General features: G+C 53.8%; 8 protein-coding genes across 8 annotated transcripts; 4 read left to right on the top strand and 4 right to left on the bottom strand.

The window, feature by feature from the left end:
- Window positions 1-48: 48 nt before the first annotated feature.
- ACET3X_001701 (uncharacterized protein) lies at window positions 49-1,591 on the top strand (the record flags this gene model as incomplete). Its single annotated transcript, XM_069447022.1, has 5 exons — window positions 49-135; window positions 185-349; window positions 396-696; window positions 748-962; window positions 995-1,591. 5 exons carry the CDS (start codon window positions 49-51, stop codon window positions 1,589-1,591), a joined length of 1,365 nt encoding a protein of 454 aa, XP_069311943.1.
- A 1,108-nt stretch (window positions 1,592-2,699) lies between these two features.
- On the bottom strand, window positions 2,700-4,042 carry ACET3X_001700 (uncharacterized protein; the record flags this gene model as incomplete). Its single annotated transcript, XM_069447021.1, has 2 exons — window positions 2,700-3,893; window positions 3,944-4,042. The coding sequence occupies 2 exons, from the start codon at window positions 4,040-4,042 to the stop codon at window positions 2,700-2,702; spliced, it is 1,293 nt and encodes a 430-aa protein (XP_069311942.1).
- Window positions 4,043-8,145: 4,103 nt separating this feature from the next.
- On the bottom strand, window positions 8,146-10,056 carry ACET3X_001699 (uncharacterized protein; the record flags this gene model as incomplete). Its single annotated transcript, XM_069447020.1, has 4 exons — window positions 8,146-8,304; window positions 8,418-9,808; window positions 9,859-9,995; window positions 10,043-10,056. The coding sequence occupies 4 exons, from the start codon at window positions 10,054-10,056 to the stop codon at window positions 8,146-8,148; spliced, it is 1,701 nt and encodes a 566-aa protein (XP_069311941.1).
- A 200-nt stretch (window positions 10,057-10,256) lies between these two features.
- Window positions 10,257-14,024, top strand: ACET3X_001698 (uncharacterized protein; the record flags this gene model as incomplete). Its single annotated transcript, XM_069447019.1, has 1 exon — window positions 10,257-14,024. The coding sequence occupies one exon, from the start codon at window positions 10,257-10,259 to the stop codon at window positions 14,022-14,024; it is 3,768 nt and encodes a 1,255-aa protein (XP_069311940.1).
- Window positions 14,025-14,974: 950 nt separating this feature from the next.
- Window positions 14,975-16,333, bottom strand: ACET3X_001697 (uncharacterized protein; the record flags this gene model as incomplete). The annotated part of the gene is made up of 1 exon (XM_069447018.1): window positions 14,975-16,333. The coding sequence occupies one exon, from the start codon at window positions 16,331-16,333 to the stop codon at window positions 14,975-14,977; it is 1,359 nt and encodes a 452-aa protein (XP_069311939.1).
- Window positions 16,334-16,599: 266 nt separating this feature from the next.
- ACET3X_001696 (uncharacterized protein) lies at window positions 16,600-17,970 on the top strand (the record flags this gene model as incomplete). The annotated part of the gene is made up of 1 exon (XM_069447016.1): window positions 16,600-17,970. The coding sequence occupies one exon, from the start codon at window positions 16,600-16,602 to the stop codon at window positions 17,968-17,970; it is 1,371 nt and encodes a 456-aa protein (XP_069311938.1).
- A 527-nt stretch (window positions 17,971-18,497) lies between these two features.
- On the bottom strand, window positions 18,498-19,526 carry ACET3X_001695 (uncharacterized protein; the record flags this gene model as incomplete). Its single annotated transcript, XM_069447015.1, has 1 exon — window positions 18,498-19,526. One exon carries the CDS (start codon window positions 19,524-19,526, stop codon window positions 18,498-18,500), a length of 1,029 nt encoding a protein of 342 aa, XP_069311937.1.
- Window positions 19,527-20,307: 781 nt separating this feature from the next.
- ACET3X_001694 (uncharacterized protein) lies at window positions 20,308-24,069 on the top strand (the record flags this gene model as incomplete). Its single annotated transcript, XM_069447014.1, has 3 exons — window positions 20,308-20,464; window positions 20,558-23,112; window positions 23,161-24,069. 3 exons carry the CDS (start codon window positions 20,308-20,310, stop codon window positions 24,067-24,069), a joined length of 3,621 nt encoding a protein of 1,206 aa, XP_069311936.1.
- Window positions 24,070-24,306: the final 237 nt, after the last annotated feature.

Genomic DNA, 24,306 nt, shown 5'->3' with positions numbered 1-24,306 from the left:
TTTGTTTAGCACTTTCATCCACCGCGTTGCCCATCCGAATAACTCGCAATGACAACGCCAACCGATTCGACAAAGCAGGGAGCCGAGCTCCAGCGTCTGGGCGCAGAGGGACGAGCCTTACAGAAAGATTTAGCGGTACGTTTTTTGTATACAATGGGTTGTTCAAGGGCTGACCTATTACTAGATCGTGTCATCGAATCTCGACGCATACTTGAAAAAGTACACTGACACGAGTGAGCGCACCTATGCCGACTCGGTAGAGGCACAAAAGGCGAGCATGGTCGCCGTGGCTGAAACCTCAAGTAACAATGCGATTGTGCTGGTGCTCATCGATGGCACGAGTCACGAGGTACGTAGAGTACTGAAATCACCGATTATGGACTGAGGGGAGGCAGTTTCACGATGAGTTATATCGCAACAAACAGTCTGGGGGCGCAGAAACCGCGAAGCGTCTTCTCTCTGTTGTGCGCGAGAAGGTTGCAGGTATGCTTCTAGCCGTTGCACAAGGCAGATACCAGATCGTCATCAAGATCTTCGCGTGTCTGAAGACGCTGTCAAGCCGGGCCGCGGCCAGGAAGCTTGCGATACAGAGCCCTCGATCGCTTGCATTCCACTTCGCCCAGTTCAACAAGATCAGTCCGTTCTTCGACTTTGTGGATGTAGGCGATGAGGGCTTTGTGGCGACTAAGATCAGTGGTAAGGCTGGTCTCAAACGCTGGATGAATGATAATAACGCCCGGATCCCAGAGAACCTCAAGCAGTATCTGGCAAACGAGCAATGCAAGCACGTATTCTTCTGCGCTGCTCGATCACCGAAGTATCATAGCGCGTTAAAATCGTATCGTGGGCAGACGAAGAGAGTGACGATCGTCGCGAGCTCGGTTACCGACAATATGATCCGTACATTCGGTCTTTGTGTCGTGTCGTTCGTCAGGGTCTTCAAAGCAAGTCCCATGTATCATGTCGAGAGACATTCCGCTGACACCAATCCTAGGTCCCGAATTCTTCCGCTATTGCCGCACCAGCTACCGGTGCTATTAATACCAGCTCGGCCAGCTCGGCCAGCCGGGAAGCGAGTATTCCTACTCTTTCGTCGCTTTTACCAACGCGAGCTCGCCACGGCCGTGTCCCTATCAACCTAGCGAAGCAGCGGCTTGATCTCCAGACGCAAGTGCCAACACCTGCGGAGCTCCAGGCTTATAAAGATCGGACCAAGCTCCAGGGGCTTTGCATCGACTTCCACTTACGTGGACAATGCTTCATGAAAGACTGCAAGTTCTCTCATGGTACTATGCTGCCAGGAGTATACTGCGTTCTGCAATACAAGGCGCTCGGCACCCCGTGTTTCCAAGGTAGCGGATGCCGGAACTTGAACTGTGCGTACGCGCACATCTGCCAGAAGGAAGAATGCGCTCGCGCAGGTCGGAATCCAGCTCTGTGTGAGCTTCCTGAGGCTATGCATAAGGTGGATCCGTTTGTTGCTGACTGGGTTGCTGCGGATGGTGGAGCTGCGCAGAGCAGCGTGCCGGTTCAGAGCGACGTGCTTCCGGTTGCTGCAGCGCACATGGAGGATCTCATCTCATTTGAATGATCCGTGGGTGGGCCGTACGCGGTGAATTGGAATTTTAGGATACTTATACAGGTACATCGAGAGGGACTGTCGTCCATACTAGATGATAAGCATACAGCGGTAGACAGACTGGTCTAGATGCGTCCATATTGGTCTGCAGATCCGCAGGATCGCAGCCCAATCATAGCCATGATGATCTAAGTTCTTGTGCATTAAAGTGACGTCTGAACCCTGCATCGCGAATCATACGCGTCCAGCCACCTTATTTCTCTGGATTTATGTATCACACCCACGACAAATGTCTTCTCGAGCTTCAGTCTGAATGAAGTCATTTTTGTAAGACGTTCATATGATTCTACAAAATCCAAGACTGGCACGAGCTAGGGAGGCAAATTCTGAACATGGTCGCATAAGATAACGTACGTTGTGCAAGGAAAGACTGCTGACTGTGCAAAATACTCGAATGCTACCAAAGGAGAACGATTCTCATACCGCATAGTATGACGTACAACCCGATTCTCCTAACCAATCGACCATCAACAGCGCTACTGATATGCTGCCAAAGCATTGCCGACTGTCCTGTCAAGCCCCTACTTAGCCGGCGTGCTTGGATACTTGTCTTCGCGATTACCTTGCTTAAGCGCCCAGGACGAGGCATCCATGCCGCTATGCGTCGCCGTCATGTATGTTCGGAATGCGGAAGACATCGAAACAACCTGCTTGAGATGGGCTTCGGGTCCTTCAACATCCAGTAGATCTCACCTGAAGTCAGCCAACAAGCATGCCCCGGTATGGGTTCAAGAACATAACGTACTGTCGATCTTTCAGGACAAAGCCATACATATGAGAAGCCATCAGCTTGTATTGAGGACGGTCCAGCGCCTCAACCTCTCTGGGTTCAATATTGAGCTAACCGCTGAACGGTTCCACATCGTACGTCTCCTGCAAGTCGTAGGATGCTCGACAATCTTTACATTCGCAGCACGCCACGCGGGATGTTTCGCGAACACTATCCGCCTGAGACACAGAATGAAAAGGGTTATCGGCTTTGAAGCCCTCGCAGTACCAAGGCATGGACGCATACTCAACGACAACACGAGCACATTTATACTACATCTCGTTAGCCAATTCAGGTTAAACCGGAGGACAAAGGCTTTACCGTTTTGCTTACAGTACCCAGACCCCTCCCTGTATACTGCAGGAATGCTGGGGATTTGGAGTAAGTGAAATAGCGTTTGCCACGGTCAACAAGCCTCTTTTCGAGTCGTTTTTCCTTGTCGTACTCGTCAAGGAACCGAGACGGAAACAAACTAAGACTGGCGATTTCTCGTGCATTGTCGAAGACATTGATCTCGACGGTGCGGTAGTTAGGCGATATTTTTGTTTCCCCATACATCAGATTCCAGACAAGTATCTTGTAGTTGCGATTGGTCTTCTTCCCTCCACGTTCAGAGACACCACCTTCGAACGAGTCTAGTATGTATGCATTCAGGGATCCGTCATCCTCGCGAACGTACACTTCGCTTCCTGGCTTGAGCAGCAACCAGTATGTAGCGAATGTAATAGTGGGTATCTTCCTTTCAAGACGTTCCTTGAATTCCTCGATCGGCACACCAGGTTGCGAATTCAGGTACTTCTGGAGAACATTGAGATGCTCGTCATATCTCTCGTTGAAAAAAGTAGAGTGTTTAGCACGGAGAGCCACGGTACCGTTCTGATATTCGAGCAAGGCTGGAAGGTGATGATAGAGTTCTCGGTAAGGATAATAGAACATGCCGGTCACCAGATCATTCAACAATTCCTCTGCTGCAGCTTCTGTGTATGTGGTCACAGATTTGAGAATGTTGAGTAGATACGGCGAGATGATCCTCAGGCTCGTGTCTGTAACTCGATCATGTGGTCCAAGCTTCGTCTTCTTACCGTCGGAACTATCTCCTGTTGTTCCTCCGTCCTGATAATTTGGTGATACGATATCCTTGATCTCTTGTAGTGCTGGTAGTCTACCGCTGTCGTCAGTCAACTCAAACTCCACAGGTTCCTTGTATGTGTTCGTTGCAGTTAGGTACTCATTGCCATCCGAATCGTACTTTCGGATGTTGACAACATACTGCACGCTGCTCTCATATTCTTTGCTTATTTTCTGACCTTCATACGCAGAGTGTGTCCATATTCTGATTTCAGAGCCATGTTCGATAACCTGTTCCCATGTCTGTGGATGTATACATCCTTTGGTCACGGCCATGATAGTGAAATCGCCGTTGGATATGTCACGCAAGGTGTCCTCGTCCTCGCGATGCCACTCTATCAAAAGAGCTTTCATAGCCTAACGTATTCAGTGACCGGATGCGCAGTACATGGCAATAGGATACTCACATGCCACGAACAGCACGCCGCCCACGGCACAACATATAGTCTATAGGCATTGAATCTTGCTTTGATGTAGCGCTGCTCACTTCCTTTATCTGTTACCATATTTGGGTGGGTGGGATCTTCCGAACTAGCTGCAATCGCCTTTTCTATAGCAGCACCGAGACGTTCCATGAGAACTCTCTCTTCATGCTTCTTTTTGGGTAGCTTGGCCTCGACGGGAGATTTTTCTGCTGAGATCGTCAGTTTTCTCTCTCTTTGGGGTTTATTTTCCTTTGCGGTTGTTCTCAGTAGTTCCGCCAGCTTCATGAGACGTTTCCGTTGTCGTACAAGGTACGTCTTTCATGCTATCGGCCGTGGCAGGGACTTCTTGGACAACATTGGTAGCCGGAGCGTCGTTCCCACAATGAACGGTAGGAATAGAATTCTGATCGGTGTCGTGCAATCGGACATTCTGAATAGAAATTGGCGAAGGTGCTTCCTTAGCCGCCATGAGGAGCGGCTGGTAATGGATACGAGCGGTTGTTGTTAGGAATCAATATCTTTGCTCAGTGGAGCTTGGGCTAAGGCAGCTGGAAGATCGCAAATACCTAACCAATGCATCAGTTCTAGCATACATCGGACGGAGAGAGGCGAGGTGAAACAGAGTGTGTGAGAGGGTTGAACAGTTCAAAGACGGCCTCGTATTGAGATATAGCGAGAGTGGCGAGGTGTTGATCTTGGCGGGCCAAAAACAGCCTGTCTGAAAGTGCATAATGTGGCACAACGATAACGGAAAACAGGCCGCGACTCCTGACATAAATGCACGGCATAGATTGCGTACGCTTTCTTAGCGGCCGAGAACTCAATCTGCACAATCGTGACCGATACAGCGCGGAATGTGCATAGCCTCGTTCGTGTTATACAAGCAGTCGAGTGAGCCAAACTCCACTCGTTTTAACAACTGCTAACATGTCAGTTGAAGACGCCTTGACGCGTAATGAGATCGAGCATCATAAGGGATTAACTCTGGTAAGAAGATTTACCGGTGAGCTGAAAGGCGATACAACGCTCGAGCGCGCTACGATCAGCGCGCAAAAGGAGCAAGATGTCATCGCAGAAGCGCGAATGGAAGCGCGGATGCGAGCTCTACTTCAGGATGAGATTCCAAGGTCAGTAGAAAACTGTGGACGCGAAATGCAAAGGCTGACGGTGTCAAAGTAACGCTCTTTTCCACGAGGCTGAGACCGCCAGGCTTTTGCTCATGAAGACACGCCAGATGTTCGAGACACCAGAACAGCCGTCCGTACTGATGAAGATCGGTTTGAGCAGGAAGACTGCTCGAGCGACGGCGAACGAAGCGCTGGACAGCAGAAATATCTATGGATTCACCCAACTGAGTGAGTATGTGAATGGTCTTGAAAGTGCATGGAAGAGCAAACAGTCGAAAGTGAGATAGCAACCGCAACGGCAGGCGATTCGATGTACCCTACTTACCAAGCTGTTAATCTGCTCAGCGATTCCGGAGACTCTGTGGCGGACTCGACGCCCACAAAAACGCGTTTGCGATTTTTCCGTCCCAGGGTGAGTATGCATCTGCATTGTGCGGTAGTCTTATATTCATCATCGCTGCTGCTGTCAATCATGATGAGATCGCCGACACCATCTCCGAGACTGTGACTGAGATCACCGAGAAAGCAGCGCGCGCCGCCAAGATCCTACTGGTCTTGCACACGCGTGAGATACGGATGTTGTTCTCCGAGCTCTACGCGCGCGTGTTCAACTTTTATCGCGACGCCATAGAATGGTACATGAGAAGCCGGACCTCGCGTTTCTTTAGCAGCTTTAATGAGAAGATGAAGGATCGATACGTAAAGGCCGCAAAAGAGATTGAGGATACCGTTACGGAGATGTATCGGTTGCAGAGCATTGCTCAATTTGCCATGCATAAAATGATCCGTACTGAACAAGAGCGGCGCGATGAGGTTGCTCAACAAAGACATCAGAGTCCTGACATATCGGATCTGATAGCTGTAGGGGAAAGAGCACAGAATCTACTGTTGAGTCTGCATAAGAGTATGTGTATTCAAGCCTCTGGTGTCCATCCTGTGTCAAGTCCTGGGCATGGCGAGTTCTCTGCTCTTCCGAAGAGTCATTCAGGGACGTCTGGTTTGGTCAATCGCGCAACCGCCGGGAAACTGGATGCTACTATGCAGCACTATATCATCGGGACCGAAGGTCACTCCCTCTTCAACGACGGTAGCTTCTGGCTTCCAGGGGTCGATGTAGCGTCGAAACTCCACGATTGGATCGGAAACGAAGCAAGTTCTCCTACGCTATGGATTTCGAGCTCTGAATTTTCACCGCCTGATGTACCAGGCTCGCGCGCGGCTGCTCTGAATGCACTGGTCGCGGCATGGACGGCGGAGCTCCCAATCATCTCGCATTTCTGTGAGCGCCCTCGATTTGCCACTTTTGCAAGAGATCGCGACGTCGAGAAAGTCGGTCTAATTGGAATGGTATACAGTCTGATCACTCAGCTGTTGCAGTTCGGATTCGAAGGCGACGCGTTCGAAATCGGCCAGTCGCAAGTAGAAAAGCTCAATGGGTCAGATGAAAGTTGGCCGGTCGCTCTCGGGATGCTCTCAGCTCTCCTGCAAGCGACTCCGCATCTGAGAACATGTATTATCGATGGCCTAAACGACCTGTCATTTGCAGCGGGCGCGAGCTGGTGCAGTGGATTTCTTCAGGTCCTCTTCAAGCACCAGGAGTCTCGGGCAGGCCGCTTTCGGATCCTATTTACTACCGCTGGTCAGTCTCGAGTGCTGCAGGACTATGTGAGCATCGTCGATCGTGTGTTCACTCAGACCGGAACGCGGGAGGTCATTCGCAACGGGCAGTGGTACAATAGATCGAAAGCTGAGTTGTAGCTGACATGAGTGGTGGAGGTTCGGGAAGGCGGGGCTCGAAAGCTTGGCAGGCGCTACCCTTGTATGGCTAGTCCACTCATTTGTTCTTTCCGAGAAGAGTGAAAGATCTAGAAACATGGCAGTTTACAATCTCAATTTCAAAAATAATGATTCAAATGGTATACCAACAACTCCGCGCTTCGTATGCATCATGCAGAACAACCGCCCCCCCGCACCCAAAACACAGCCAACCAAGGCTACGTAAGATCCAGAACCTCCACAGCGCTCTCCCTCCATCTCCGTCTCTCTTTGCCCTTTAGCACGATTCCCGGCGCACTCTCTCCCGCTCTCTCCGGGCTATCCACGTCGACAAAGTCCCAGGCACCAGCAATACTTTTCCTGAGAATGATTTCCCGTTTCTTCTTCTCTCGTGTCTTCCATGCCGCTGGCGGTGACGTTCGGGACGATGACTGTGGTGACGTCGATCCGTGGCTGCGCGGTGAACGGCGGAGAGAAGAAGGCGATGTGTGAGTGGGTGTAGGAGATGTGGGTACAGGGGCTGCAGGTTTCTCGCAGGGTTCCGATGCGCGCTCTATCACGGGTGACGAGAGCTCCGTCAGGTCAAGCGTGTCGACTTTTGGAGACGCAGATCGTGGCCGTGCTGGTATCAGCCCTGGTGATGTGAGATCCAGGGTATCGTGTTTGGGCGATTCTGACCTTGGCTTTGCTGGAACAAGGTGTGGCGATGTGAGATCAAGAGAATCGACTTCAGAAGGCGCTGACATGGTCTTGCTAAGACGAGGTGAGGTACGGCGAGGTCGCGATGCGCTAAATACGTCTTTGACGCTCTTCTTCTTGTTAGACGAAGAGGACGCTGTGGATGTGTGTGACGCATTCGATGATATCAACGTCAACGGTGGACGCGCTGTAGATGTGTTGGTGGGATGTTGTACGCTGGTACTTCGCTGGTGTTGCGTTGGCCGTTCCGGCGAGGAAAGGGTCAAATCCAGCGAATCTACTTCTTCCGACAAAGATCGGAGCTTTGGTGGACCTGGAGCTGGTGCTGCATCAAGTGCTGGCGTGGCACCACGCCGTTTGGTCGGAGTGACTGATGCTCGCCATGCATCCAATGTTGATTGCGATGCTACAGATATACCCCGAGGCGCTCCTGCAGCTGGTGCGGCTTTGGTATTGCGTGTTCTCGCCTTCTTCGCGGGCAGTTGAGAAGGAGAGGGGCGTGCTGGTGAGTCCGCCAAGTCCAACGTTTCTATCGTATCTAGCAGGGGTGGTGTAAGAGGCCGATCGATGATGTTGCTGGTGTTAGCTGGCAGCGTCTTCGAACGCTGTATCGGTGCACGTCTTCGTCTTTTGCTCACACTTGGAGGCAAGTCTGGAAGAACAGGAGACAGCGACTTCTCCCGAGCAGGGCGTGATGGCGGTGCTGTGGCCCGAGTCCTCACCGGGGAAGAAGAAAGCAGGCTAATCACATCGTCTTCCTGAGGGGCGGGCTGCCGGACAAGTGGAGGAGGTTCGGCAGTCTTTTCTTGTGTCTTTGCAAGGGCTCGCGAGAGTTTTGAGCCCGGTTTCGTCACCTTAGCAAAGGTTTGGATGCGAGCCTGCGGTTGATCTCCGCTAGTCTTTGTTCGCCTGGGAGCAGCCTTGGCCTTTGGTGCAGCATTGCCAGGCTCTTGCACAATTGCTGCACGTTTGGGCTTCTGTTTCGTCTGTCGCTCGGCCTCCCAGTCTTGGACTTTGAGTGGTACGCCGACCTTGACGAAGGTCTCCATCACCCATATGCGCGCAGCTTTCTCTGGGTCAAACTTTGTAGGTCCACGCTTCTTGGGGCCGTCCTCTTCCAGATCATCGTCATCAAGATCTGCATCTCCTCCAGCTTGCTGGGAACTGGGTGGTGGCACCTCTACATCATCATCCGGATCCTCCTTGCTAAGGTCGATCTTTACCAGCTCGATGGGCGTGAAGCTGACCCGTAGTTCAGTGCAGTTGTCTGTGACAGGATGCTGTCGTTTCCCGTGTAATCCCTTGATGAGAAGGGCTTCGTCTTCCTGGATGGCCTGGATGTCGTCTGAAGGCAATCGATCGAGGCGTCCAGCACGTAGGCGTAGCTGTCGCACGACCATCGATGGCGCTAGACTGCGGATGAACTGTTTTGCGCCTTCAAGCTTGACCCAGTCGAACGCATCGTGGGTGAACTCGCGCAATCCCGAAAAGTCAAGCTCCTGATCCCAGTGGATTGACCGGCGCAGTTTGTCCAATCCAGCCTGGTTCGAAATTGCCGGATGTGTGTAGTAACCAAGAATGTCCAGCCGCGGGAAGTCATCTGGGATTTTGAGAGCGCCATGCTTGCGCTTGAAGAGTTTGCTCTCATTCGTCTTGAGCTCGTGCTGCAGTCGCTCCCGCCACTCGGCCATGGCTCTGGAGTCGTTCTTCGGAATCTTGCACAGGTCTGCGCCAAAGCCTGCCTTTGCCGCCTCGCATGCTGTCTTGGGGCCACATCCAGGTATGCCCTCAGGAACGTAATCTCCGCCGCTCATCAGCGCGACCAAGATCATGCCCTCGCGATCCAACCCCGACGGCCCGTTCTTCGTTTCGACCGCATCGTATACGTTGACGTGGGTTGGCGTTTTTCCAGACTTCTCGGGCGACCAGTTGCGTATGGTGATGCCACTACCGAACATCAGAGTGTCCACGTCTTCACTCAAAACAGCATCCACAATTCCCTCTCGCTGGAGCAGCGCGCATTCTGCCTCAGCTTCGCCTGGCGCGAGATGTATGGGGTAGCCAAACTGCTTCAACAGCTGCTTTGCAAGGAATTCGGGAATGGAGGCGACGTTTGGACCAGTGCGCTTATTGCGCTTGAAGGGCGGTTTGTTCGGTCCATCGAAGACGAAGACCGGGTGAATCGCGAGGGAGACGAGACGAAGGAGGCGGTAGTAGAAGGTGCGCAGAGCTGGATTCGTGCCGCCTGTTCACTGTCAGCATAGCCACAGCATGCGCAAAAGCGAGGGTGTTGACCTTTGCTAGCCTGTATCTGGAAAAGCCATATTGATGTGTCGATAGCAATGCGCAATGGGCGACCAGTCTCTTCGAACTTTTCAACAGCGAGCTTAGAGAGGGCTACGCGCTTCCCAGGGCCGATTTCTTTGTATATGCTGCGAAAATCAGCATAAAATAACCCCCAGCGAACTGCGCAGCTTACCCATGAATACCCATCGCGACTCCATAATCTGTGAATGACTGTGTGGCAGGCTGCCTTGTTCACGGTACCGCGACTGGCTGGGGGTTGATAAGATAGTTACCCTGACAACGTCGCGTGGCCCGTCCCGCATTCGGATGGATGCACGCATGTTCCCCGCTGGTAGCATTCCTATCGCACTAACAACGAAAACACCCCTCGGAACGGTTTCCAAGACATGGCGCCCCGCGGTCGAAGCGCAGCGGCAGGCGACGATGCCCATGCCGACCGCAGCTACGACTCGAGCCCGGATCCGCTGGCCCTCTCCTTTGACGCCACCATCCCGACGTCAGGACGGAAACCCATGCCAAGAGACTCAATGGCGCGAAGCTCGCCAACCAAGCAGGACCGCAGACTGGGCGCCTCCGAGATGATGTTCTCGTCGCCCACCAAGTCGATGATCATGAGCACACCACGCGCGGGCGGCGCGAGCCCCTGGCGCATCAAGGTCACCGTCCAGGCCGAACCCGGAAGCGACGAAGTGAACGCCGAGTCGCCGTCCGTGAAGCGCGTCACGCGAACGAAGACCACGACGGTGCCATTGAAGGACCACGATGCGTCGTCTCCCGTCAAACGCCCCCGCGGACGGCCCCGGAAGTCTGACGTAGGAGCCACGCCGAAGCCAAAGCGAAAGGGAACACCAGTCAAGAGAGCCGCACGATCTACATCTCCGGAGACGAATATGAAGGCTGGAGAGTCAAGCGCAGCCGACGTGGATACCGACGTGCCGCCAAAGAAGCGGAGGGGGCGGCCAAGGAAGAACGTACAACTACCGCCGGAGACATCAAACACACGAGAAGGCTCCGCGCGAGATGTCACGCCCGCACAGCCTTCAAGCTCAAACTCGGGCACCTCACAGAAGAGCGCACGCTTCTCAGATCGCCCCGCCCCCACTACCGAGACCATGAGCGATGCGCTGATGGAGGCTGAGGAACTGCCCAACCTAAGCTCACCGATACAGAGGAGCATGCGACAGGATATACGGACGCGGCAGGGCACTCCGCACGCGAACAGGGTGGTACTCATGGAGTCGGACGAACACGAGGACGAGGGGAGCGACGTTCTCACGCCGGCTAGTGGAGAAGAAGACGGAGATCCTATACAAACCGGTGAAGCTGTCGATGTCGATGTCTCTGAAGATGGCCACGCAAGCCTGCCAACACCCAGCGAAAGCTCTGTCTCCTCTAGCGACGCAGGTGACGACCACGGTCAAGCCTTCGAGGACGACGAACCCGAGGACGGAGATGCTGCAGAGTTCGCTTCTGACCAGGCCACAACGAGGATGGTCGACGACACAACCATTCAGAATGAGAGCTTCACCATGATCTCACTCGACACACTGCTTAGCAATGGAGCACGTAGCCCGCCCAAACCACAAGAGATGCAGAACACCACGGCAGCAACCGTCAGGTCGTCACTCAGAAACGAGTACACCCGGCCATCGTCAGATACAACGCACGATGCTGGGCCATCGAACTCTCGAGAGCTCGCACCGCCTCCCCCTGATCCTTATACAGCGCCCACCGACTCTGGACGACCAAAATCATCGCGCTTTGTGACGCCTGTCGTAGATGCCGATCTTCCATCAGCACCGCCCGCTCTCGAGTCTGTTCGCTCAAAATCACAAACGCCAACGCTCGGTCGTGTCGTTACTGCTGGTGTAGCTTTGCAAGGCTTGTTGGATCCCAACCGTCTTAGCCTTACGCCAGAACCCTCTCAACAGGCACTCAACCAGAAGCGCGGCTCCTTGGACGATCTGTTCCGTGGCTTCAGCGAAGGCACCCGAAAAGAGCTTCAAGCAGGTCTGCGTCTTGGTGAGCAGCTAGCCGAGGGCCAGACACACGAAGACAGTGCGCCAGGCCCTTCGAGCCCTGTTAGAAGGCTTTCTGCGACAGCTCCCAGACGAGGTGTGTTCCGAACGCAACGAAAGTCTCGTCAGTCACGCCTTATTACACCCGAAGACCAGGACCATGTCGCAACACCAGAGGTGCCAATAACAACGGAGCCAACACCAGCAGAACCCACAGCGATGGCAAGTGAGGTGCAGTACCCGAACCTGAATGTTGAAGAAGAGGCGATTGAGGAGCAGGAGGAAGAGGAAGCACCATTAAGTCCAGCGAGGAGCGAGGGCGAGATGAGCTGGCGAGCCGACACACCTCCCGCGAAACGTCCTGGTCTACCACAAAGAAACAATGGGACCGAAGAAACGCAGCAGGACCAGCCCGCAGGGCGCACGAACAAACCTGCGCAATGGGACGACTACGCTGACATCTGGCAAGAGGAGGCTAGTCGCTCATTAGTTTCAGCCGAGACAGAGGAAGTGCCTGCAGAGAAAGAAGAGTCGTTGCATGACATCTTCACAGAAAACATCCCTGCCAAGCCGGCTCGCGGCCAGCTCCTCAGAGAGTGGCGTCGCAAGAGGGCGAATGAAGCCCGCCGTGGCGGTGAAGTAGAACCACCAAAAGAGCCCAGCCCTGCAGAACCGGAACCCGAAGTCCCAGACCAACCAGAAGATGGTGAAGAAGAGCAAGGCAGTAATGTAATAACGCCATTGTCCGAGGACAAGCCAATGCAGGATGGAGACGAGTCGAGTCCGGCGAGCGAGGCCAGTGATGACACTGGTATGTTCTTCCAGTCGAACGTGCCAAACGTCTTCAATCAGAAGCAACCATCGCGATTTGAGCAACGGAGGCAGAGACTTCAAGAGAAGGAGAAAGTGAGTCTGGAGGAGCTTCTTGACCAAGGTGATAGCTACGTTCCAGAGTCATCGCCGCCAGTAGTAACAAGGAAGCCATCTGCGCGAACAAAGACAAACCCGTTCATTGACACGCCGCCTCGCTTTCCAGCTTTGATGAGCTCACCAAAGAAGAGCAGCCCTTTGAGGAGAGAGCTTCAAAGCGCCGACATCTCGACGAGTTCGGTCCAGTTCGAGGAGTCAACGCTACCACTCGTGCAAAGCTCACCATTCCACACCATTGTCGAGGGCGATAGCAAGATCTCTGCAGCATCTGATCAACGACAGTTTCGTGTGGAGATGGAGGGCGACACAGCTTCTACCATAGTTCGTGTACGCGAAGAAGCGAATGAGTACCTCGACGCCTACGAGCCGCAGGAGCGGACCCTGAACGAAATCACGGAGATCACTGAGGAGCCGAGCCGGCTTGCATCGAGTCCATCGAGGATGCAGCAGCGACTCCAGCAGAGCTTATTAGCAGCACGTAAGCCGTCGCCGCTATCCAAAGTTTCGCCGCGTTCGCACGAGTCCTCTGCGCAGTCATCGTCGCGTTACAGCGGACCACAGGTTGTCGACGACTCAGTAGAAAGTTCCTCCAGCGCGCAATCGCAAGCCAGCCCTGAAGTAGCCGCCCGTGAACAACTGAATCTCCTCGATCGCGTAAAGTCTACCATCATACGACCACCTCCACCCGCACCACATCCAATCATCTCGCGCCTGACGCCACTTCCCAAGATCGAGCCATGGACAAGGACACATTACAAGGCGCTCGACAAACTGTACACCACGCACCTCAAGCACCCTGCGCTCTTCTGTCCATCCATTGTCCCCCCTACGCCCCTCTCAAACACCAACGGCTACCTCCTCCGACAATTCATTTCCAGAAACGGAAACCTGCCGTACGTTGGCGCCACATTCCACGCCTGGGGCTACAGCATGGTCATGACCGAGGAGCTGGTGGTCATGTGCAGCGTGTTCATGCAGCTTCTGAGTCTTGAGAATGAAGAGGAGTATTACGAGGTCACTGGAAAGAGGCTCCAGATGGGCGATTGCGCGCCTGGTGTCCTTGGCGAGCTTATCACTGGCCAGGAGGTATTGAGGCGGCTTGCTACTGTCGTTATGGGCGAGAGTGTGCGACGAGATGAGAGGGAAGGCAGGCAGATTGATCGCAGTGGAGGTTTGGAGGTTGAGTGGCCGCGGAGTGGCCGATGAGTGTTGGGCCAGTGCCTTGGCCGGATTGGCGTTTTGAGTTGGCGTTGGTCATGAAGTGATGATACCTGTTCTGCGGTCTGATTATGTGTTTCTGGAGTTTGTTGGATACCAAGATACCTCGTCGATGCGATTTCAATGTTATCATTCATTCCCCAAGACTGCGCACGCACGCTACATGTGACTACAAGAAGAAAAATGACAACAACCACATCACCTCTCCTGCATGCCTATATTCTAGTCGAAAAAAATAGCAAAAAAGGAAGATATATCAGGGCTCAACCGGGATTTGCTAACACATGTTAGTGGTTGATCAGAGCCTGAATCGAACTCTCAACTTACAACCCGGGACCTCCTGCACTTAAGCTTGAGAACCCCTGTGGATGTTTGTTAGAACAACTGCTGACGTTGTAGCAGATGAGGCGTATGGAGCTTACAAAGCAGGAATCATACGACTAGACCATTGAGCCGGTTATCAGACTGGTGATTTGATGACTAATCGAGGAATTACAATGCACAAGTACCTCACGTTTTGAACAGACGGCGAGGGCTGCTGAAATCTAGATCTAAAATTACGGTGTGGGCCTCCGTTTTGGTAAGGCGGGTGGAGATGGTGGAGACTGGCGGGGAGACGACGTGCAGCAGTGCCTCAACAAGCTGCGAGCATAGCGGAAAACCACCATACTCTCATGAATACGTAGAAAGCTTGCTGTGTGGCATTCAAACACCCAATGTCTAAGGAGATTGGATTAAGCTGATTTTATGAATTTCCTTCAAAGTCTAAGTTCGCTTTTCCGCTTATACAAAGCCTGACCCGTGAGCTGCACAACGGCGGCTATACGCGATTGCAATCCGAGACATTGCTCTTGACTCGCTTGCTCCACGCTTTTGATGATAGTACAAAGGAAACCATGTCTTGAATAGCGAACGTCTACGTCCCAACAGCCTCCTGTTCACTTCATCCTCGCCTTCTCCCTCTTCTCCTGTAGGTACCGCAACGACTTTGAGAAACCCGCGGTGAGAGGTCCTTTCAGGGTCTGCACGGTCGAAGGCCACTTGACCGTCTGGTTGATCGCCTTGGTGACCATCTGCGGAATGTCCTTCTCTCTGGCTATCCGCTTGTCAAAGTCGCCGGCAACCTGCTTCTTGACGATGCCGCCAGAAGAATCGTCCTTGCTTGCTTCCAACATCTCCTGGTATTCGCGGCCCGAGATGCCAAACTTGCCGCGGTACTGGAAGTAGACCTTCTCACGGAACTTTTTGGGCAATCGCCTAATCATAGTAGCGCGCCTTTCAGGGTCCATATCTTGTGACATCTTCTGGTCGAGGCTCTGGTCTTCTATCCACCCAGCTGTGCGTACCGCGGAGTCGTCGGCGTACAGGATATTCGGTAGTGACAGTACGAGGTCGTGGTAGAGGTATCTGAAGTTTTTTATTTGATGCGTAACAATGTTGTCAATCTTCTTAGGGTTCTCGCTGCCGTACTGCATACGCGGATCGCCCTGGTAGCTCAAGCCGGTGATTGTAGAGTATAGTTCCTTCTCGGTGAACTTCTCGGGAAGTAGGAGAAGCGCGCATCGTACGGCAGAGAGGAGGTTGCGTTGGTTCGCGACACGGAGGTTGGGCTCTTCGTGGAGGATCTTGACGGGCTTGTGTAAACGGCCGGCGAAGTAGAGCGTGTCCCAGTCGGTGAGATCGCGAAGGAGCGTTTCGTAGTTGACAACAGCATACTTGATCATCGTTCCGTTTACTACAACATACGGATTAAAGTAGGCGCCAGCACCATATCTGTCCTGCACATGGCTGACGACCCCTGAGCCGAGGGACCCGAGGAAAGAATAGTGGTCTCGGTGTTCGCGCAGGTTGAGCGAGTGGAAGTGCTGCGAGTACCGAGGTGTCAAGATAAAGTCTATCATCTTTCCACCGCCTTTCTGCCATTTGAGAATCGCCTTGGGCGGGTTCGGATGAGGGGATTGCGACGTGCGCGAAGCTGTCGCAGCCGACTGCGGAAAGACACCGGAGCCATAGGCAAACGCATAGGTGACGGGTGGAAATTTGCGGAGGATGCCTCTTAACGATCGCTTAAACTCCTCATTCGTTTGTATCAGCTGATTCTTCCCAAAGTCCTTGTGTGGTAGCTGTGTAAAGTCCTCCAGCGAAGGAGGTTCATCCTCCCACTCTGGGGGCAGCGATTGGAATGCATGTGGCTTGTCGGCGGGTACTGTCTTTTCGGATGAGATGAAACGGCGATTGACCTGGACCAGATGGCTTCTGCACCACGCTATCCGGAATATTGGCTGGCGTAGATACATCTTGTACAGTGGTCGATGCCTGAGGTTGCGCAAAGTGAGAGGGTGGATGACGTAAGCGCGGTTGCTGCCGTGACCAGCCTTGGCGGATCAGATGTTTGCATTGGTCCCTCCTGCCGCGTAAAGACGCGACTTCTTCTCGTCCCACCCATTCCACACCACTCCACATCAGCAACACTCTATTTGCGTGCTAACTCAGGCGCTGCTCTTGGAACAAAAGCAAAAAGCACATAAGAACATTACAAAGACCCCGCCAACAGCCAAACACCATGGATGCCGCGCTGGCATCACTCCAGGCGCGTCTCGCGACCTTTGGAGGAGCAGGAACGACAACCAAGACGCGAAGGACAAGCAGCAGATCCAAAAAGGCAGGCACGAAGTCAAAAGCAGCCGCATGGCCGCTTGCATCACCCTCGGCACAAGATCTTGCATTTGCTGGTTTCGTCTGGAGGCCAACTACCGCCAGTCCTGACAACGTACAATGCTTCAGCTGCGAGTGCCAGCTCGACGGCTGGGAGGAATCAGACATTCCTGCTTACGAGCACGCCACACATTCACCTAGCTGCGGCTTTGCCGTCATTGCTTGTATCCGCCTGCGTGCTGGTGATCCTGGCCGGACTGAGGAGGATCCCACATCTGACGCGATGGTGGCGGCGCGTCGCGACACGTTTGGCAACATGTGGCCCTTGGACACCAGCGCCGGCTACCCCTCAGTAGACCAGATGGTCGCCGCTGGCTGGTTTTATGACCCTTCGGACGAAACTCCAGACGGTGTTACCTGTCCATATTGCTCACTGGCGTTGGACGCCTGGGACATTGGCGATGACCCGAACCAAGAGCACCGTAAACGCTCACCCGAGTGTCTCTTCTATACCCTCTCCGACATCTACAACCCACCAGTTCCTGTCGCAAAGAAAGGCAAACGCGCCTCGAAAGCTAAGCGCGCTTCAGCACGCTCATCGACCGCGTCCACCACCAGCAAGAAGGCCACACGCGGCAAGAAGCGCACGAGTGACGCCATGGAAGACACAGAACTGTCCGAGGTGGCACAGCAACCTGCACGCGGCAAGAAGCGCATGAGTGATGCTATGGAGGACACACAATTGTCTGAGGTCTCGCAACCACCACCGAAGCGCGTTCGGTCCTCAAGCATCGAAAGCTTCCCCAGCGACCTGCCGGTCGGAACACCTAAGAAGACACCGACCCCAGCTCAGGACAATATCCCTTCAGACTTCGAGATGTCAAGCCTTCCTGCTGACCTCATGGTTGGGACACCTAAGAGGACACCACCCCCCCGTAGTGAAGCTGATGATATGGGCAACACTCATGGCTGGGAGCCTGCCGACGTCGACATGCTCTTTGCTTCTCAGGGAGAGGCCCAGGGTCTGATGCAGGACATTCTCATCGATGCCGGCCTTGACAACATCGAGACCGCTGGCTCTACACCCGAACAGATCTACGACGCAGTCATCGCAGGTCTGACAGATCACGAGAAGTCTATGACTATTGAGCAGTGGGTCCTCTACAATGCGAAGCGGGGCGAGGAGAAACTGCGCATGGCCTGTGAACGTCAAATCATGGCGTTTGAAGCAGAGGGACAGCGCGCGATGGCTGTCTTGGAGGCTATCCCCACAATCTGATTTCCCTACGCGTTCGATGAGATTTGGAGTACTGCGGAGTTCGGTCGTTTATGATACCCCGGCATATGGACAGGCGTTTGGACGTGTTGAATTTCGCCAGTTTTTTGGTTTTTGGTTGTGGTTTTCTGGTAGCCGCATCCGCCCTCTGCCCTGTCCCCTGGGCTTAAGGTGAACCCCACGGTTGCAGTTCCCGCAAGGGTTGACTCCTGTGGGGGGATCCGTCGTAGCCTAGGGGCCGGGCTGGGATAGGCGAGGCGAGGCATTTTTGTTGTGGAGGATGTTTCTGCGCCACTGGGCTTTTTGGTTTTGTACTGTACGAGATTACGTTGAATGAAGAGAGACGTTTGCATGACGGTTATGTTGATAACCAGGTGGTCCAAGTCGAGGCGTTTCTAGCACAGCAATTATAACGACGTCCATTTCCATACTCACAGACGCAATAGCTTCTCACTTCAACACGATCTGACGCGTATTTACGTGACGGCACATTCAAAAGGTGGTCTACAACGGGCGAGGACATGTCCTTTTCATTCTACAAGGCCTCGAATCCTTTGCAGGTTCTCTAAAAATCCACCACCCCTCGGCTGTTGAGGTGGCTGCTGCTTCGGCACACTACCACTCCGGCCTGGCCTCTGCTGGCCCCGGTCTTTGTTCCTCTCCTTCTCTCTGTCGAGCTCTCTTTGCTTGTCTTCTGCCAGCTTGACCAGACTCTCCACAAACTTGGTTCTCGCCTTCTCCTCTGCCGTGCCCTTCCAGACCTGCGCTAGGTCTCTCAAAGCCTGTATCCGTATCTCTGCCTTCTCCATGCCGCCTTCTGGGTAGCCCGTGATGAGGTCGGCGATCTCGGTGCGCAGCGCGGCAGCAAACTCCTTGCCTTTCTGTTCGCGCGAGGCGCTGTCCGTGCCAGGCTCGGGGGCAGAGACGCTGATGAGCGAAGCACCCAGGGAGACCTCGGACGGGGGTATTGACCAGTGCATGGCCTCGCCGAAGACCTTGATGACCGTCTCGAGACGCGAGCGAACTGTGGCGAGGGTGCGGAGGTCGGAGATGTATTCTGGAGTTGTCTCATCGGGCTCTTCCAGCGTTGGCTGTGACGGTTGCGCATCTGGCGCATCTGTCTGCGATGTAGGCGGGCTCTTGGGCTCATCTTCGGTCGACTCTGTCTTTATCGAGATCCCGCCTGGTATGAACTTCTGGACATCGCCCTTCAGTCCGTCTGTCAACGTCTCGGTAAGCCCAAAGGCCTCTCCCCGCAGCACCTCCACCTCGTACGCCAACCGCCCACCGCTCCGTAGGATGTCATCGGTCAACTGTGTCAAGATCGCAGATAGCCGCGTCGTGTGTGCGCTGAGCTGTGAGAGGAGGTCCTGCGTCTGCGAAGAGAGGTCGGCCAACGAGACGGCGTTACTCGATTTCGGCCTTGAAGCTAGCGATAGCGAAGGGAGGGTGGCGTTGAGGTATTCGGCGGCATCGAAGCGCGGCTCGAGGAACGGGGCAAGCGCGGGATCAGATACATGCGCTGACTTGGGCGTCGTCGTCTTCTCAGACACGGCCATGGCGATCGCGGGAGTGCTAGGAGAAGTCGCGGGCGTTCCTGAAAGTTGCAGGGAATAGCCGAGCGCTCGGAACCTTTAGTTTCGTTCCCGCATAGCTAAATTGTGGGGGAGGGGCTATGACGGCATCTTTCGCGTCCGAGAGCGCGTCTCCAAGACTCTTTTGACTCTTTTGCATCACTTCATCAGAAAAAGTCACGGTGCCGATGGTGCCAGAGATGAGTGTTGAATGGCTAGCTAGTCGTCCTTGCAGGAGCTTGTCTGTGGGCGGCAACCTGCGTTTGGGTGGCTCAATCAAGCTCCACTTTCCAGGCAACACAGGCGCCATCTGCACTCACCTCTCGTTAACTGACACCCATGGACGCCAGGCAGCGTCCCATAGTCCATCTAGTCTGCCAAGAACCTGTAGAAGGAATCTGAGCTTGGGTAGGGCCGCCATTCGCTCTTCTCTCACCTTTCTGTTTCTTCGCTCTCATCTCTCCATCGCTACTTTGGGCGTGGTCACCTAGATTGAGCCTCTCAGTGATTGCTCTCTCGCACGAAAAGGGAAACTACGACAACCACGTGTGTTCACGCGACCCACCTACTTATTTTATAGTGCACAGTCGTGCAAGATTTAAAATATTGCAGCTTTCTGCATTACTTCCGATCTGCACTGCGCCGCAGCCCGCTCGCTCAACCACTGGCCTAGGTCCGACGCGCTTCTGCAAACACGCCAACCACCCCGTAACAACACCAATTTATTGCCTCCCAGTACACGACAAGCTATCGAAAGCGCGCCAATATGCCGAGGCGGCACTTCCAGGCCGACCTTCAAAAGGCCGTGGATGGGGTCTCGATCGCAGGCATCTCAAATGTACGCGCTGGTGGCGACGACGGCGAGTTCACTTTCATGTGCATTGCAGATGGCGAGCAACTGGAGATCTCAGCCTTGATTCCTGGTACGTCATTTTCTCTTCGGCATTTGTGCCATCAGCGAGATTAACCCGCATGCGTACACTGCCTCAACTGAACAGAGCTGACAAACTACACAGAAGTATCCGAATATCCGACCAGCCATTCTTGCATGATCTTCGGTGCCGATAATGCGTCTGCCAACGTTGCCGCTGCCCTCAACGACATCGCCGACGCTGCCTTTGGAAAGACGGTTCCTCAGATTCTCGAGCTAGTTTCGACCAGACTGGAATCAACCGACCGCGATGGTGACCAGCAGATGCTCGACTCACAGGAGTTCGACGATTTCGACGATGGAGACGACGAAGAAGAAGACGAGTACTTTCCCGGTGACGAAGACATGATGCCGAAGTCGCGTCCCGCAGACGGTAGCACTGCATTCTTGGGTGGTGGCTATACTGAACCTACGTCTGCCTTCCGCCAACGCATTCGGAGTGATCTCTTGATCGCCAAGAGTGAGGGATTCAAGGTTGGACACCTCAGCGGCTTGATGGACGGCCTTGGGTGCTACGTCTCCCTTTCCATCCGCATCTCCAAACTTGGCATCTCGGAGGAGGCAATGCAAGCATGGCAAATCGAGCCAACAGAGTACCTTGTCGCAGTCTTCCACTATCCGTCCGGGTACAAGAGCATGGACGACTTGCGATCTTACGATACGCAGTCAGCTCGACGACAGTTCGGAATCCGCATCGGCATTTGTACAACATATAAGCCAACAATGCAAGAAGCGATATCAGCTTTCACAGTCTTGAGCAAGGATGAGGAGAAGCGACGAGATTCACAGCAAGGCGACTATCAGAATGTCTCGTCAGAACTGTCCAAGGGCTTTCGGAACTCATTCATCTCACGGCCTCTGAACGAGCTACTAGACCAGCGCTTCCACATGCTCCTGAAATACCGTTATGGAGGCATGTCATGGCAAGGCTCCGAGTCCTTCTACAACGATCAGGTCCTAAACGCGACCCCTACGGGACAGGACGCATCCCACGACAAGTACTACGAGGACGAGCGGATTAGTGACGCGTGGCCAAAGATTGTTACCGATGACCACATCACTACTTCAGTTGGCCAAGAGCACTCCCTACCGCTTGTAGGGATGCAGTTTGTGCTACGCCATTTCGTTCGGTGTACCGAGTTCTGTCTGATCTGTTTCAGCAGAATGCCCAGCGATCTACAGGCGATCAAGCCCTATGTCTGCGACAACCCGCTATGTCTATACCAGTACATGTCACTAGGCTTCGGCCCGAGTATTGAGCATGAGATCATCTCACAACCCAAAGTGGTTGACCTGCTCATCAGCTTCTGTTACTCTAGTGCGCGTTTCAATAGACTGAGGGAATTCCCGACCGGTCTCAGCCTGGCTGTTCCACCTCCAGTATCGAACGAGTCGGATTATGTCCTGATTAATCCACCACATCATTTTGCACCCCGCGTCAACTTTGCACAGTCAGTGCCCCCGCAACCCGCTAGGCTACCACCGGCCGCCTTGGGCATGCGATACAACGCCGCCTCTCTTGAGATACTGTTCGATGATGGGACGCAACCGTGTCCTGTATCGAACAACCAGTGGATCGTAATTCGTACAGACGACAACCCGAGCAAGCCCCTGCATTGCCGCGTAGTTGATGTGTCACTTTACCCGACAGTGAGGGTGTCAAGTCCTGTCATCCCGGAGATCGGAGGGTTTTCGAACGATCCATACGCTGCATCACGGCCAGCTTCGTCGCAACAGCAGACGGCATCGGCTCTGAGACCAGGTTTAGATACAGATTTCAGGTGCGCAAGCTTCTATATCTACAATCAGAACTTTGACGATTTGGGTACCGTAGAGAAGTCGCAAGCTATCGCAACGCTGCTCGATCTCTTACCACCTGTTCAAGAGATGAGAAAGTACCTTCTGCGCAAGTCACAGTCTCCTTTGAGCTCTTGGGTCGATCGTCTATCACCCGCTGTTCTCGGGATACTACGCTGGGTGATTGCCTCGAATCGAGCTTGCATCCTGCAGGTCGACAGTGAAGAAGGCGCTCTAAATGGTCGCAGCCCTGAGGAGCGTCTGTATGGTATGGCAGGTTGGGCGCAGTTCCGGTTTGCAATGGGTGCTCCTGACAAGGAGCGCCGATTTATCCATGCGGTGAAAGAGACAACCCAGCGACTCAAGCTTAAATACCCCACTCTATTCGCATGGCATGGTAGTCCCATCTACAACTGGCACACCATCATTCGAGAGGGACTCCACTTCAAGGAAACCGCGCATGGTCGGGCGTTTGGACATGGTGTTTACCACGCTCCCGATGTCAATACCAGCTTGGGCTATTCCCTTATAGGTGGCGGTTCTTGGAGTATGAGCGAGCTGAAGGTCCAACAGACCCTAGCTCTCAATGAGATTGTCAATGCTCCAGCAGAGTTTGTGAGCCAAACTCCGCATCTCGTAGTTGCTCAGCTTGATTGGATTCAGACCAGATATCTCTTCATAAAGTCGCGCACGGACAATACAGCAGCCACAGAGCCAGGCAACAAGCCGCTTCAATGCGTTCAGCAGGATCCAACCCGCACGCCTCGTGGTGTGACAGGCGATCTCGTCATACCGCTGCATGCTATTGCTGCCTCTCGGCGCCCCAAGGCGAAGGCTACCGGGGTAGATAGTACTCTCCCTGCAAGTGGAACTTGGCTGATAGATGCGCAGAAACACAAGCGGCAGAAAGCTTCTGGGAAGACGCAGTACGACCCCATTGAGATTGAAGACGATGAGGATGACGACGGAGCCAGTGTTGCAACTCTCGACGAGGACCGCATCATTTTTGAGGGTGACGACGAGTACAAGTCGGCCCAAGAAATTGACCCTCTTCCCACACCAAATTCTGTCACGGGCGGCAAGTCAAAGCTGGCCTCTCTAGCTTCGTTTTCGTCAAAGATCTTTGGTAAGTCATCTTCTACCAAGCCTCTCACCGACTACGTCCCCGGCACTCTGGACTACACGAAGCTGCCTATGCTTCAGATGCCGGCATGGGCAACAACCGCCGCTACCAAGCGTTTGATGAGGGACTTTAAAGACATTATCGAGATCCAGAACAAGGAGCCGGCGCACGAACTCGGCTGGCATATTGATGAAGACAAGATGGACAACATCTACCAATGGATCGTGGAGCTGCATTCCTTCGATCCCGCTCTGCCACTTGCAAAAGACATGAAGAGCAAGAACGTCACGAGCATCGTGTTGGAGCTTCGTTTCGGCAAGGACTACCCCATGAGCCCTCCATTTGTCCGTGTCATTCGACCTCGCTTCCTCGGCTTCCAACAGGGTGGAGGTGGTCACGTCACCGCCGGTGGTGCCATGTGTATGCAGCTTCTTACCAACGATGGCTGGAGCGCAGTTTCCTCCATCGAATCTGTTCTTCTCCAAGTTCGCATGGCTATCTCTAGCCTAGATCCCAAGCCCGCTCGTCTACAGGCAGGTGGCCCGGCGGACTACGGTGTTGGCGAAGCGGTCGAGGCGTATATGCGTGCTTGCGCTGTGCACGGTTGGACTGTTCCCGCTGGCTTCAAGGAGATGGCTTATGGTGGATCTAGCACTGGTGGTCACAACCCAATCTAGAAGAGCCGGAGCGTGTATATCCCAAGGACGGAACTATAGTGCCGGATTAGGACAGTGTTGCGAGCATTTTTGGCGGCGGCATGGAGTTCACAGATCATGGAGCGAGACAAGGCGCCATATGGGGTTTCAAATCGCGGTGAAGTGGAGTTTGGGTTTTGTCAGCGGAGTTTCGGTGCATAGCATGGCTCATGGAGAACGGCATACGATACCTCTGGAGTTTTGCATCTTGGCGAGGTC

This window comes from Alternaria dauci, chromosome 1, assembly GCF_042100115.1.
Source record: "Alternaria dauci strain A2016 chromosome 1, whole genome shotgun sequence".
Lineage (NCBI taxonomy): Eukaryota > Fungi > Ascomycota > Dothideomycetes > Pleosporales > Pleosporaceae > Alternaria > Alternaria dauci.
The sequence above is the reverse complement of the archived record's forward strand: the minus strand, read 5'-3'. Positions and strand labels throughout refer to the sequence as shown.